This window comes from Betta splendens, chromosome 14 (genome assembly GCF_900634795.4).
Source record: "Betta splendens chromosome 14, fBetSpl5.4, whole genome shotgun sequence".
Classification (NCBI taxonomy): Eukaryota; Metazoa; Chordata; class Actinopteri; order Anabantiformes; family Osphronemidae; genus Betta; species Betta splendens.
The window spans coordinates 1,811,704-1,825,620 of record NC_040894.2 but is presented as its reverse complement, the minus strand read 5'-3'; the positions used below and the strand labels follow the sequence as shown (position 1 = coordinate 1,825,620).

Here is a 13,917-nt window from a genome sequence, read left to right as displayed (position 1 = left end):
AAATTGCACTTAACAGGGAGACGATCAGTCTTAGCTTATAAAGTAATTACATGATGTCATCCTTATTGGGCAAAGCTGAACATCACAGCCTGTATTAAATCAAGCATTTAAATGACCTAAGTACAGAATTTTTTACATTATTATTAAGTGTTGATGAAAAACAATAATGCTAGTGGAGATATTTTGCAGCACTCACCCTGTATCTCAAGATCCTAACCGGAAATAAAAACACGTGGGCACATAATTAACATTTCTACAGAAGTAAAAAATAAAATGCCTGTGACATAAAAGGGGCGGAGCCTTTGTAAGGACTGACGTCACCACAAATAGCGAGCCAGTTGTTTTTGGGAGAAGAAGAAAAGGGCTACAAGCGGAAGAAACACCGTATTTGGTTTCGGATAGTACTCGCTTTATCATCTCACCTAAGATTTTGTAGTTTTTTTACACATTTAAAATAATGTCAACCCCAGCAAGGAGACGGCTTATGAGAGATTTCAAAAGGTACCGAAGCGTTTTGCCTGTCATCTGTTGTGTTTGCGTGTAGCTAACGGCGTTAGCCGGTGAAGCTAGCCTAGCCTAGCTTTGCGCTAGCTGCTGGTGTAAAGAATAGCCTAGCTAACGTTACTGGAAAAGAAGCTCAACCTGGGTTGTTGTAGCAAATATCACGAATGTACACAGTTAGTCAGATTAGGTGGCATCAGGATGATTAGCAGGAGCGTGTTTGGGTCGTTTAGTGTCGTCTCTTAAGGAGGCAACTTGATTTAATACAGCGCTTTGCATCTAAAGAACAACGTTAGTCTCTTTATTTCTCCGCCGGTTTGTTTGTTTCGGTAACACAGGAGATTACATTTGCCTGGATGAGTACTCCAATAAAACCCCTGTCTTGGCTTAATTGGCATCATTTAGGACCTAATTGCGGCAGGATTTCTCTTAATTACTCATCGTTGTCTGCATTCTGGGCTTTTAATCTGCTGTAACCAAAGACATTCAACCAGTCGGCGAACACTATCATTCTGTTTTTCAAACCCACTGTAGCAGCAACGTGGCTTGCAGGTGTTGCAGAACTCCGGGTGGGGGGTCCTGGGGTGCTCGGTTTCATTATTCATGATGGTTAGATGCTCGGCTGCCACCTCCACCTAGTGTTTTTCTAAATTACGTATTAGGAGACGCACAGCCCCTGCAACCCTATCCACTTATGGTGTGAATATGCTTCCTGGGAGAACACCTGGCAGAAGGGTTCTTGTAATACCTCCCGTCCCCAATCTGTTGTCTTGCTCCATATGGCATCCCACAGTAGGTGTTTGTGTTGAATTCACACACACCTGTCAGTGGATAAAACGATGCTAAGCTATTCTACTAAGAAGCAGGACAGATAAAGTGTCAGTGTAACTCTACTCTGCGCTGCAAGTCCCCCAGGCGGTAAACTGCAACACACTGAGGCACAGGGAAACCCAGTGGCACCTTCCTAGATCAGCCTTTGTGCTGATGCCAAAGCTGGCAGATTGGGATATTGTCTAATGCCCTCAGCCCAACTGTGTTTGATCAGTAAGTCACTTGATTCGCACAATTCGTGTCTTCAAGCTGAGCTATGTACTTATTTGAGCACTGGCACTTGTGCCATGGTTGGGCTTTGGGAATGAGAGGCCAACGCTGGAGATCAAACCTTTTGTCAAGAGTTCCTTGACATATTATTTAGTGAAGGGTCTCCAAATGTATTTTTAGAAGCAGCTGATGTTATGAAACCACCAATCAACTTAAATTTTTGTATGTCCACTTTCTTTTGTATTGTAGTGAGTGTTTAGCTGTATAATCATAAGTCTTTACAGCCACTTCCCTATTTGTTGAAGATGTACACATGTAACAATTACAGAAGTTATTTTATCTGTTGGTTGTTTTAGTATTTTGTTTCCACCAGCAGAGCTCTTAGGCAGGTTATTGTAAATGAGGTTAATTGCAGTGGGTCTGTCTCCAGCTTGGGACATAGACACAGATCTGCACTCACACTCAGATGCATCCTGCTGAATTTTATAGCTCTAAGCTCTTATTAAACCAGCTTTATACCAGGCATGGGATCGCAGGTCTAAATGAACTGGATTCAGCTGCTCACATGAGAGTATTAGATGCTTTTCTAACTCTGAGGTTTCTGACTAATGATCATTTTTACACATGTAATCCTCACAGTTGAAACAATTAGGCAGAGCGTATTAAACTAGAATAAGATATCTGTGTTTTATACTGGATAGAGCTGCAAAGGACGGTACCACAACAAACATATATTAACTCCAGGGTTGAGGTTCTAGGATTGTGTGGAGCGGTCACAGGACCGGCATTTGGATTTGAGCCCTGAAGCCTGTTTGTCTATTTGCATCATGTCATTATAGCAGTTCATGTTTTGACTGATAATTATCCTGCAGCCAAGGTGTTAATTAAAATCCTCACGTACTCTCCTTTGGTTCCTCTCAGTTGTTTCTTGTGCGTTTTGCTCTTCTTATATTTTGTTCCATCTTTGCTCACCTCCCTCCTGTCGTTCTCTTAATGTGTCTCTTTCTCCGTCTTATCCAGGCTTCAAGAAGATCCTCCCACCGGTGTGAGCGGGGCACCATCAGAGAACAATATCATGCTTTGGAATGCTGTTATTTTTGGGTGAGTCACGCTTGAACATTCAACTCCACCCTGTTGTCTTTACTGTGCCACTGTGATTATGATGCCCCCACCTCATGCGCGCACACACACACACACACACACACACACACACACACACACACACACACACACACACACACTACTGCTGATTTCTATGTTATCCTGATTTTTTTAAAAATATTTCTGATTACAGATTGTTGCACAAAGCAGCCTGGATTGCCAGCATGTAGTGATCCATGGGGTAGTTGAGGGAAGAAACTGTTACAGCTAAAAATGATGGCGAAAAAGGGAATATAAAAATCAGAATATAAATCAGATAAAAATATTTACAGATTTGTTTATTGGTGCAAAACAAAGCATGCAGAAAAATATAAAGCTCATCAAAAAGCAACAAGGTACAACACAAACAAACCAGTGTCTAAAAATAGGTTTGGTGACTGTTCCTCCTCCAATTCTAAGCTTCCAGAAATGTAAAACACAGGAGAAGTAATAGACTTTGATGGCTATGCATCCCTCAAGTTGGAAACTAATGATTGTTTTCTACGAGCAGAAAATGAACTGGTCGCAGTGGGAATAAGAAATTTGGAAATAATTTCATTTCTCTCTGGTTTCCCCCTGCAGGCCGGTGGGAACGCCATTTGAAGACGGTAAGTTCTCTGTTTTGATTAATCTTGTCTATAAAGTGCAGACTCCATGGGTGCACATTTATCCAAGCTCTGGATTTCATTTAACTTTCTCCTCCACTGTTGTTATTGGACAGTTGCTCGGTGCTGTCTGTCTCTCTCAGTCTCCTGGGCTGCAGTACATGTTGTAAAAAAAAATATGAAGAGCTAAATATGTGAAGGTGATGGTCATTCTAAGCCAGCACAATATCACAGAATAAGAAACCGCCCCTCATCTATTAATGGTAGGAGGGACGAAATGATCTCAAAAAGTCAGGTGCCAAATTATGGTAATTTAAAAGGACTGGGTTATTTTAGTTTGACATTTTCACAGGTTGTAGCTTTGAATACAATCACACAAAGTTTCTAATAAAATAGTGATGCGAGTTTAAAGAGTTTGTGGCGATATTGGACCAATGCTGTAGGCTTTGTCATTTCCCTGTTCTCCCGAGCTCCTTTGTGTTTGTACAGTGCAGTGGGACAGTGATATTGAGCTGGTGGTTATTAAACTCATCACAGATAAGAATAGGTCTGAAAACAATAGCCAAGCCTTTGTGTGAACAATGAAACACTTTTAGCTTGCTGTGCCCATTTCTCCAGCTCATACTGGCCTTTGTGGAAATTAATTTTAATGCACCTAAAATAGAAGTGAAAAGGGACAAACTGTGCAATCCCTAAGGGCCGCGACACCGGGCCCACGGCCAGCTTTTTAAAAGTTTAATATCGACTCATTGACACTTTTTTGAGTTAAAAATTGACAATAGTCTCCTAAGTAAATGTTTTGTTTTGTTGGTGCGGCTCTAAGAAGATTTGTTGCGTTTCTATATGATTCTATATGATGAAATAACCCTGGAGCTATTTTTTTGTTGTTAATCAGTTATTTCAATAATTTAAATAAACAAACGTTCTTTACTGGCTGTAATTAAGATCGGTGTCAGGCAGAAGTGCTGTCTCTGTTTGTTTTCTCATTAATCATATTCCTCCTTAAAGCCTCCTCTTTGCCTGCAGCAGCCACATCTCTGCAGGTTCAGTTTCTGTTTCCAGCCGAGCCAATAGTATTTTTAGCAACATAATTATTTCTCCTGCTTCCTCTGACCTCCTCGATCCCTCACATCTGTATTCTCCTCACAAAATGACTTCTGCGTCTCCTTCTGTCTGTGATCTTCTCTTCGCCTCATCGTGTTCCTCCCCGCTCCTCGTCTCTGCAGGAACATTTAAGCTGCTGATAGAGTTTTCAGAGGAGTACCCAAACAAGCCTCCCACAGTTCGCTTTGTCTCCAGAATGTTTCACCCTAATGGTAAGCAGCAGTACAGTTGCACATTTACACTATCTGAACAATATATTTGTAAATAGAACTTGACCACTAAGGATTAGAAACACAAAACACCAACAAGTGTATGAAACATGTAGAAGGTACTTTATGTCGACCATGTGTTTGTGGTCCCTGTTTTGCAGTTTATGCTGATGGCAGTATATGTTTAGACATCCTTCAGAATCGCTGGAGCCCCACATACGATGTGTCGTCTATACTCACCTCCATCCAGGTCAGTCGCTCAAACTGCCTTCAAACAAAGGGGACTTGAGTCAAGTTCAAACTTTATTTTGACCCGACACATCACATTGTAACTTTCTGGACAAAATTTCTGGTTTTGTGTTTTTCTTTCGTCTATACTCACAAACACACCCTCTTTCCATTCATGAATACACTCAAATGGATCATTATCCAGTAATCAAGGATAGATGTTGAGGTTGGTCCACTGTGTCTGCAGAAAAATGACCTTTGTGTAAACACGCACAGACCCGTGTTCCTTTTGTGTATGCATTCTTTGGTTTAGCTCCATTCTCATTGTTCCTTATCTTCCTCAGTCGTTGCTGGATGAGCCAAACCCCAACAGCCCGGCCAACAGCCAGGCCGCACAGCTCTATCAGGAAAACAAGAGGGAGTACGAGAAGAGGGTGACGGCCATCGTGGAGCAGAGCTGGGTGGACGTCTGACTCGTCTCACTCTCTTTATGGCCCTCTCTACATCATCCCAGTCTCATTTTTACCTCATCAAGGAAAAAACAGCAACTATATCAGAAGAACTTAAGTGCCACCTAAAAAAAAAAACTCGCAGAGAACAACCAAACCAGAATGCACATTAACTTGCTTGCCAACACATTTGAGGAAACAAGGGAGGGAATCAATCTTATATCTGTGTTTCTTAATTTTACTTTTGTTATTGCATGATGTGAAATAAGTTATTGCTAACAGAACTTGTAATATATCTTTGTTTGGACTGATACTGTTAGTGTTTGAGTTTTACAGATATTTTGTTTTGCCCTTTTGAAATCTCTTGTTTTTTTTAAGTGTGCACAACTTGGCTGTTGAAATGACCGTTTGGTGACCAAATGAGCACATTTTTAAAGTCACAGAATAAGCCAGCAAGGCGCCTTTTGAGTGTTGGTTTTAGCTTTAAGCCAACCGCAGATGCAGCTGATAAAACAAACAGATCTGGTTCTGTGTGTCTGTTATTTTAAGACACTGTAAGTTTGGATTTGCACGCGTCACAGGCTGCAACAGCATCAAGTCTCTGTGCCACTGATGACTCACAACTTACTGGCTACCAAGCGCCGAGCTTGTAATCACTGCTGCTCCACGCTTGAGACTGTGATAACAGATATTGGCAGTTGAATGAAACACGGGGTAAGAGGTGGACTGTAGCTACTGAAGTGGGTGAGGATTCTAGTTACAAAGGGGAATTACAGAAATATGGATTGTTTCACTGGCCTATAATATTTGGCAGCTGTTCAATCCTAGTTAACAGGACTGCATAGCATTGATAAATACTGGGTTCTGCAGCCTGTTCACTTCTATTTCCCATAATGCCTACAATTTGCAGAGTTGCATTTAAGCTCAACTTAAGCACCCACATGCTCCTCCAATTTCCTTCACCACACAAAGAAACTGACTTTCAGAAGGCTTTGTCGCCTGTGACGTGTATGCCTGATTCAAGCTCCAGTGTTTTCTGAGCCATCTCTAAAAAGCTGCTCTGTTCAGCGCCTAGACTGAAGTGTTAATTAGTGGACTGACAGAACCAGCTGCTGCAGAGAACAGAAGGGCATCAACTGTTTTCCCAACAGCTTAAGTTGTTTCCATGCCTGTATTTGTCTCCTATTTTATTTTAATGTATGTGTCCAATTAAGATGCCACTTGAATCTAAATTAAATATTTAACCATGCCAAACATCAGCTAATTAAATCATGGAACAGTCATCGATAAACCATAAAGTTGCTCTTTTCTGAAACGATAAAGGTCATATTGTGGCTTGTGACTTATTTCACCCAAGAAACAGAAGGGATATGTTAAAATTTTGTGAATTAAACAAAAATGTATACTTATAACAATATGCTGTATAAACATAATAAAACACATTTTTCACACTTTCTCTTTCTGTTTAACTTGTGTTTTTGTTAGATTTCTCTTACCAGAAAATCTCATTAACCACATTAATAGTGGAAATGTCCATAAGCAAATTCAAGTTTGCAATGTAAAAGAAATAAATTCTGTTCATCACAGTTTGAGGTGAAATGTGTAACAGTTACATGTTATATCCTAGTGGCCTGGTAGCTTAGTAGGTAGAGCCTGGGCCTGGGAAGCGGAAGGTCCCAGGTGTGACCCATCCAGCACCAGGTCTGTCTTTGAGCAAGACACTTCAGACCAGCTCCCCGGCCGCAGCACTGTGGCTGCTCCGCAAGGGGAGGAGTGAAAATACAGAGGTTAGTTTCCCATGTGGGATCAATAAAGAGGTTTAGCAAGAAAACAAAACATAGTTTGCATCTTTTCAAAAATGAAATTCACTCCTTTGACCATAAAAGATTAGTTGAACACATTTACATACAATCAGATGGGGTTATTTTAGGTACTGGAGACGACAGTCACCTTTAACTCAGCTGATGCCGCCCCTCAGTAGGAAAAAGGCAAAGAAGGGGGGTTCTGTCTCCACGGCAGAACCAATTCCCCAATTGAGGAGATGAATTATATCTTTGATCAGTGTCTTATGGGAATAATAAAGTTCTTTGAGACTTGACGAATAACTATGAATTTAGCTTCAGTAATTTCCAAGGCAGTAGTTTGTTTTTATGAATTATAACATAAAATACAACCCACAAGTAGAAAACACAAGTCCTTTATTCTCTGCAGGACAATTCGTATCCAGCTGTGTAAACCACAGTGATGGTTCACATCTGAATTGATTAAAAACAACAACAACTCTAAAAGTGTGCATTAAAAACCTAAAATAGAAATGATCATCTGTCATAAAGATGCAGGATTGTTAAAACCACATAAATGTTTTTAGCATATTAAGCAGTACATCACTGCTTGTTTGTACTGTACAACAGCTGAGTCCCATCAAGTCCGATCCAGCAGAACCAAAGGAAGCGACACTGGTCATCGACCCTGTGACAAACAGACAACACGGTTTAACTACAAACTGTGAAGACTCTCAGTTGTTCGTTAAACGGCTCCTTGTTTTTATGTTCAAGGTTTTCTGTGGGTCTGAAACGTACCTGTTGCTTCTTAACAATCTCATCTCTGGTCTTGAAGACCGGAGCATCCTCCACCACGATGCCCTCAGCCATTTCCTGCACTTTGTCCAGAAGCTCGGTGCTGTATCTGCCATAAAAGAGAAAAGAGTCCGCGTCAGGACGAGTCACGGTGAGTTAGAGGACAGATTATCCCACTACATCTGGCACCGTTTTAACCGTTTTAGGAGTCAGGGGTGGGTCCACAGACACCTGAGAGCTACATAAAGTCCTTTTAACCGTGCTCCACACTCACATCAACACCCGTCAGACGAATTAAGACGGAACGTTTACGCACCGACAGCCGAGGAAGACGTTGTTGGCCCAGACCATGGACAGAGAGAGCAGCTGGTCCTGCTGCTGCTCCTCGTAGTCCTTTATGTTCCGCAGGATGAACTCCCTCCTCGCCTCCCAGTGTTTTTCACTTTCCCAGTAACCTCGAAACGTTTCCACCTGCTCCGCCAGAGCTCTGTTTTGTTGAATAAAATCATCCACGTCCAGGGCAGACATCTTTCTTCCTCAGCGACGCTAACTTCCGGTCTCCGCTGGTACCGGAAGCCGCTTTCGGACATGACGCTAGTTTAGGCAGCGACACCTAGTGGTGGAACATAGCGTCGCAACTGAGCCGAAAAACCCTCTGCTCTGACTGTGACTGGTAGAGGAGCTGCTACGTCCTGTACTGTAGGAGTAGTTTAACCTCTGTGACACATCAGAGCATCTTATCCTATAAAGAACCAAACTAAAGCAGTAACATCTCCACTGAGCAACACAGACCTTCTGCAGCCTCTAAAATCCACCTCCTTTGTAGGCTTTCTCTGTTTGTACATACACAGAGTAGCTACACACACACACACACACACACACACACACACACACACACACACACACACACACACACACACACACACACACACACACACACACACAGGGTTAGATGACATGAAGTCATCGATTCCAGGAAAAGGACAGACAGACAGACAGACAGACAGACAGACAGACAGACAGACAGACAGACAGACAGACAGACAGACAGACAGACAGACAGACAGACAGACAGACAGCTTGCTGCACCGTCACTGGTTTTACTTCCACGACCCAGAAAAGGGTGAGTGTAAATCGCTGTCAGAGCGTCTTTAGCGTCATTATTAGAGCCACAGGAGGAGCAGAATGAGCAGCTTTAATGATGAGCTGAGAATCCACTTGAATACTGACAAAAACTATTTTGCCTAATCCCACAGGCTGCTGGTGCTGCGTTCTGCATAGGAATCAAGACAGAGTCTGTTGGAGCCTCAAAAAGAAAATGGTGCATGTCAGTGTGAGGCCGTCTTTAAACTGCTGCTGCTCACCTGCATGAAGGTGATGCTGAGCTGGAGGGAACCGGGCTGCGACGCTTAGAACCACAGAGGAGGGAGTTCATCCTTTTTCTGCGTCTTGAAACCCCTTTGGTCGTTTCAGCTCCATCCAGTTTTCTGTGCAGCTCCGAACATTGTAATTATGCTTCCACACGGTGTCAGTTTACTGTAAGTGGCTACCGAACATCTTCTCCACAGAACTCTCATGATGCAGTACTTTACAACCAACACAGCCAAAAACGCAGCTGACCTGAGAACTGCACGGTGCAGCGTGGCTTCACATAGAGGTCAGAGGATGTGGACCCTCCATTCTGCTCATTCTTTGGTTATTTCAATGGGAATTTATATGTCTGGAATAGATAAATACCCCAATCTCATTCATTTCTAGACTAAACTATTAATTGACCAGATTTGCAGGTCACTTGACTGGAATGAGTCTTTAAACCTCAACATCAAATGACATCCTGCAGATAAACACGACCCTCGGCCCACGTATTTATTCTGTCTTCACTTTCCTCATGAACCAAGTAAGTGCACATAAAATCAAGCTTTCACCTCCTCTGAAATTCCCCCAGAACAACCAGCGGCAGCGCTCTGGGTACCGTATACTTTGGGCCGATTCCAAGTCATACAGGTCGCGGCTTTATTGAGTGAAGCAGCCCATTAAGTTTATGGCCCCGCGCTCTCTCAGCCTGAAATACACACTAATGCAGGAATAATACACCGCTGTCCAGCCGGCGCTGGCACGCGCTCGCTCCTGATGAGTCACCTAATTTATGCCAACTCAGGGGAAAAGTAGAATAGGGCAAGATGCAGACAACAGGTAGGCCTTTGAGCCGGAGTCGTAGAGGGGAGCGAGGATGAACGCAGCCTGGAGACGAAGGTGAGCGCCACCGGAGCGGAGTCACGCTGCGGAAAAACACCGCTCCTCATTTTACCAGCGTTTCTGTTACGTCTCATTACAAAGAAGTTGGCAACTTGTTTCTTTTACCGCATATGAAGTCTGAACATGAACTGTGAAAAGAGCTGCTGCTTTTTTTTTTTTTAAAAAGTACCTTAGTATTAAATCTGAGTTAAAGACATGTATTTTGAAGGATTTGGTCTCTTTTGCCTCCACATAATTACACAGGTAATTGATAAATAAACACTTAACAAGGATAAGTAGCAGTTTAGCTACGGAGTTCGTTTGACTAATGAAGTTTCTGTGGCTGATGATGAATGGCTGAAGTGCTGCTGTTGTTGCAGCACCTCTAACAACACACTGATAAGAATCAGAGACGCTGTGCAGTGAAACCTGCCCATCTGGTGCAGCGGCACCCTAAACGCAGTACGAGCGGTGTTTGACCCAGATGTGGGAGGATCCGCTCTACACAAACAGCCAGGAGCGGCTACGGGTGCAGAGGGGAACGAGGGGCAGGGTCACGGGGGACGGCACCCGGGGGGGGGGGGGTTGGGAGGAGGATGCTGCTGAAGCTGCTGCTGCTGAAGCTGCTGCTTTTGAACGGACCCCAGCAGAACCCGTCCTCCTCTCATTTGACTGCTCCTTCGGTCCTCGTCCGCTCCGCGCATGTTAAACCTGACGTTCCCGCCTGCGTCAGGTACCAGTCGTTCGTGTTCACGGCTCCACAGATATTTGTATCGAGACGTTTCAGGCAACAGAACAAACTGAGCGAAGACGAGATGTTCAGATGATGCGCTGTCTGTCAGAGCCCAGATAAAAGCCACGCGTCCCTAATGAGATGGAAATGCAGCAGATCTGTGTGTGGAAGCTGAACTCTGGGGCAAACTCTGCAGACTGCTTGATAACAAGGAGAGGACAGTGGTTTAAACAGGGAGCAGTAGATTACACATTGATCAAACGCCCGCCTCCCCTTCAAATATAGATTTTAGAGAAATGTGTAGGGAGGTAATTTACCTGCCAAGCGCTCCCTTTGGATCACTGTGAGCAAATCAATCACTGCTGGTGAGATATTATCACTTAAAGTGCTACTGCAGGCCTTCACTTTGAACCGCAGCTCCAGCCGCCAATCATTGTGACAGCGGGCGACTGTGCTGCTGAGAGTCGGCCCCGACTTTAAAACGCGAGGGTGGAGGGAGATCAAGGTTTAAGAGGTAAAAAGGAGATGTTTGCAAATGTTAAGGATTAAATGGACCGAACTGCACTAAACGAGTGAAAAAACTTACTATAAAAAATGACATAATGGACACAAACAAGCACAAAGAGTCAAAATAAACCAAAAATAGACACAAACATAGAGACACAACCATAAATTGTTCTTATTTAAAAGTCCGAGACACATGAGGTCAAAATATAGAAACGACGTGAGGACAGAGGTAAAAAAAGACACCAGACAGTTACAGACACAAACCAAATGAAGCAGAACAGACAGGAGATCAGGTCTAAGTGACACAAAATGACCTTAAAGAGAAAGTGGAAATGGCTGACGATGACCCGGAGAGACACGACGGCAGAATATGGACACAGAATAATCATAAAGAGGCAGAAAACGGCTTCTCAGGAGCCAAACAGCGGAGGGAGCGGCACGAGGGACGTCCCGGGGCCTTTGATCTGCGCTGCGCGCGGCCCTTCGGATGATCGCCCCCCGCTGACACCGACAGTCTCCGCTGTGTTTCCGTATGATTTAGCTACATGGAGGATTATTCTAAAGTCTGCGGCCTTAAACCTGCTTCTAATCGGCTTTACTGCGCCCTGCGCGTCGGAGCCCTTTTCCCCGTAAAGCGGCGCCCACGGTAAATAGAGGCACCTGACGCCACTTCACGGCCCGTTCCAGCGCCGCCACGGCCGCAGGTGGAGGTTCGATCCCCGTCCTCTCCTCTCAGAGGCGCAGTTATCTTGCGTTTGTCAGAGGAGGAAGTGCAGCTTGCGGTGACGCCGAATTGAAAGTACGCCATAAATATGGCGCCAAAAGAGTTTTCAAGCTGATTTTCCTCCTTTTTCTCTCGGATTTTTTTGGTGCGGGCAGGGAGGAGGGAGGAAAGGAGGAAAGGGGGAGCGAGGCTGCGCGTGCGTCGGTGCGTGCGTGCGTGCGGAGCGGTGCACGTCCACCGGCCCCACAACTGGAAGCGACGGGCGCAGCGTTTCACGTTTGAAGGAGGGACGTTGCGAAACTGGCTCGCGTTTTATTCTGACTCATCGTTTGGAAACAGTTCAAGCTTTTCTACCTTTTCTAGCGCCCCCCCCCTCCTCCGGCCCGCGCGCCCCCTCCTCCCGGACCGCTGGCACCGGGGAGGACGGCACGTTCGGGTTTCTGACACCACGTTTGGGGCTTTTGCGAAATGCGACATGCTTTTCCTGTGAGCGCCGCGTCGCGCGCACCTCGCAGCAGCTCGAGCGCCAGCAGCGGCGGGACCAGCGGCGGCTTCGCTGACTTTTTGAAAGCCTCCAACTCTTGTCTGGCCGCTACTTTTTGCGGATTTTCCCTCGGACTTACGCTCGGACCTCGCGGGGCGGACGCGCTGTCAGGACGCGCGGTGAGGAGCGACGGCGCTGTCGCCGCGCGGACCCACGGTCGCGGGCGGCCGCGCAGCAGCGCCGCTAGCCGCCTGCCAAGGCACCGAGCGGGCACAGACGGCAGCCGGAGCCTCCCCCGTTGAACTACATGCGCCTGGAAGCCAATGATCTAATCCGTGGGAATCGCCCGCCGTCCAGGACCGAGGACGTCTCTGCGCCCAATGCTGACTGCGATCAAGGTACGAACGGCTCCGACGCGCGGATGGTTCTTAGTGTCGGTGCTGTGGCGGAGCTCCGCTGGCTGCTAGTCTGCGCTAGGCTAGCGGCGGCGGGCAGCTCGGTACGCACTTTTGCAGCGGGCTGAGCGGCGCATGTGGGTCGGAGCGCCGCTGCGCGTGCCGCGCTCGAGGAGCGAACTTGTGCGGAGAACGAGTGCGGTCCTGCGCGTTTTTTTTTTCTGCGCGTGTTTGCAACAAACGGTCTCATTTGCGGGAGTGGAGCGAGGAATGCGAGCAACAACTTGCAGGCAAACGCGAAAAGCTGCAGCAGAAAGCGTGTGCGCGTGCACACGCGGCGTGCACGCAGGATAACGGTGCAGAAGTTGTGTGATCTTCAGGGGTTGAGAGCAGCGGGTGTGAGCGCAGGGTGGTGGCACCGCCGAACGCGCACAGTCCCCGGGAGCATGTGCAGGTTCCTTCACTCCGTAGGAAAAGGGGGGGGGGCTTTTAGGGAGGCAGAGCACGCAGCCACACACATACACACATTAAGGAATTAGAGCAGCTACTCTCTGCCTCCTTCCCCCCTCCTCCCCCCTCCCCCTCCCGCTGCTGCTGCTTCGTGCTGTGCAGATCTGGCTTTACAGGGGGAGGAGGGGGAGTGGTTGTTTACCTCCTGTAAGTCAGAGCACTATCTGTATCCTGGGCTGGAGGCGTGTGGCTGTTGCATCCGTAGGTGAGAGGACAACAACACGGGGATGTGACTCGGATGCTGGTGCTGGTGCTGGTGCTGATGCTGCGTCCACCTGCTCCTTGAGCTCCGTCACGTTTACGGCTCCTCCACGTTTCTCATGAAGCTGAATCGGCTTCTGCGTTGAATCAATTAAGGCTCAAACTGTCTGGAGACTTGTTAAATGCTCCCAGTGACCCCCCCCCCCCACATACACACAGGTCCCTTCCTTGTGTGTGTGTGTGTGTGTGTGTGTGTGTGTGTGTGTGTGTGTGTG

General features: G+C 46.0%; 3 protein-coding genes across 4 annotated transcripts in view; 2 read left to right on the top strand and 1 right to left on the bottom strand.

The window, feature by feature from the left end:
• The first annotated feature begins 327 nt into the window (after positions 1-327).
• Positions 328-6,733, top strand: ube2b (ubiquitin-conjugating enzyme E2B (RAD6 homolog)). The gene is made up of 6 exons (XM_029174040.3): positions 328-501; positions 2,563-2,643; positions 3,265-3,290; positions 4,514-4,603; positions 4,762-4,850; positions 5,173-6,733. Exons 1-6 carry the CDS (start codon positions 458-460, stop codon positions 5,299-5,301), a joined length of 459 nt encoding a protein of 152 aa, XP_029029873.1. The 5' UTR covers positions 328-457; the 3' UTR covers positions 5,302-6,733.
• A 725-nt stretch (positions 6,734-7,458) lies between these two features.
• cdkn2aipnl (CDKN2A interacting protein N-terminal like) lies at positions 7,459-8,700 on the bottom strand. The gene is made up of 3 exons (XM_029173442.3): positions 8,170-8,700; positions 7,857-7,962; positions 7,459-7,746 (listed from the first exon to the last, which is right to left on the bottom strand). The coding sequence occupies exons 1-3, from the start codon at positions 8,379-8,381 to the stop codon at positions 7,738-7,740; spliced, it is 327 nt and encodes a 108-aa protein (XP_029029275.1). The 5' UTR covers positions 8,382-8,700; the 3' UTR covers positions 7,459-7,737.
• Positions 8,701-12,117: 3,417 nt separating this feature from the next.
• Positions 12,118-13,917, top strand: part of jade2 (jade family PHD finger 2) — an 87,252-nt gene continuing 85,452 nt past the window's right edge. The window contains exon 1 of one of the 2 annotated variants that reach the window (XM_029173440.3): positions 12,118-12,934. In XM_029173440.3, coding sequence (XP_029029273.1) covers positions 12,917-12,934 — 18 coding nt within the window. In that variant the 5' untranslated portion in view covers positions 12,118-12,916. The remainder of the gene's footprint in view (positions 12,935-13,917) is intronic. The other variant, XM_029173439.3, reaches the window with a different exon arrangement.

What these genes read in the sequence shown, in the direction of transcription:
- cdkn2aipnl (XM_029173442.3), bottom strand. Translation starts at nt 8,381, where the DNA reads ATGTCTGCCCTGGACGTGGATGATTTTATTCAACAAAACAGAGCTCTG. An exon ending in AACGTCTTCCTCGGCTGTCG is followed by an intron (nt 7,963 to 8,169) that starts GTGCGTAAACGT and finishes CTTTTATGGCAG; the next exon opens with ATACAGCACCGAGCTTCTGG.
- ube2b (XM_029174040.3), top strand. Translation starts at nt 458, where the DNA reads ATGTCAACCCCAGCAAGGAGACGGCTTATGAGAGATTTCAAAAG. An exon ending in GGGAACGCCATTTGAAGACG is followed by an intron (nt 3,291 to 4,513) that starts GTAAGTTCTCTG and finishes TCGTCTCTGCAG; the next exon opens with GAACATTTAAGCTGCTGATA. An exon ending in CAGAATGTTTCACCCTAATG is followed by an intron (nt 4,604 to 4,761) that starts GTAAGCAGCAGT and finishes CCTGTTTTGCAG; the next exon opens with TTTATGCTGATGGCAGTATA.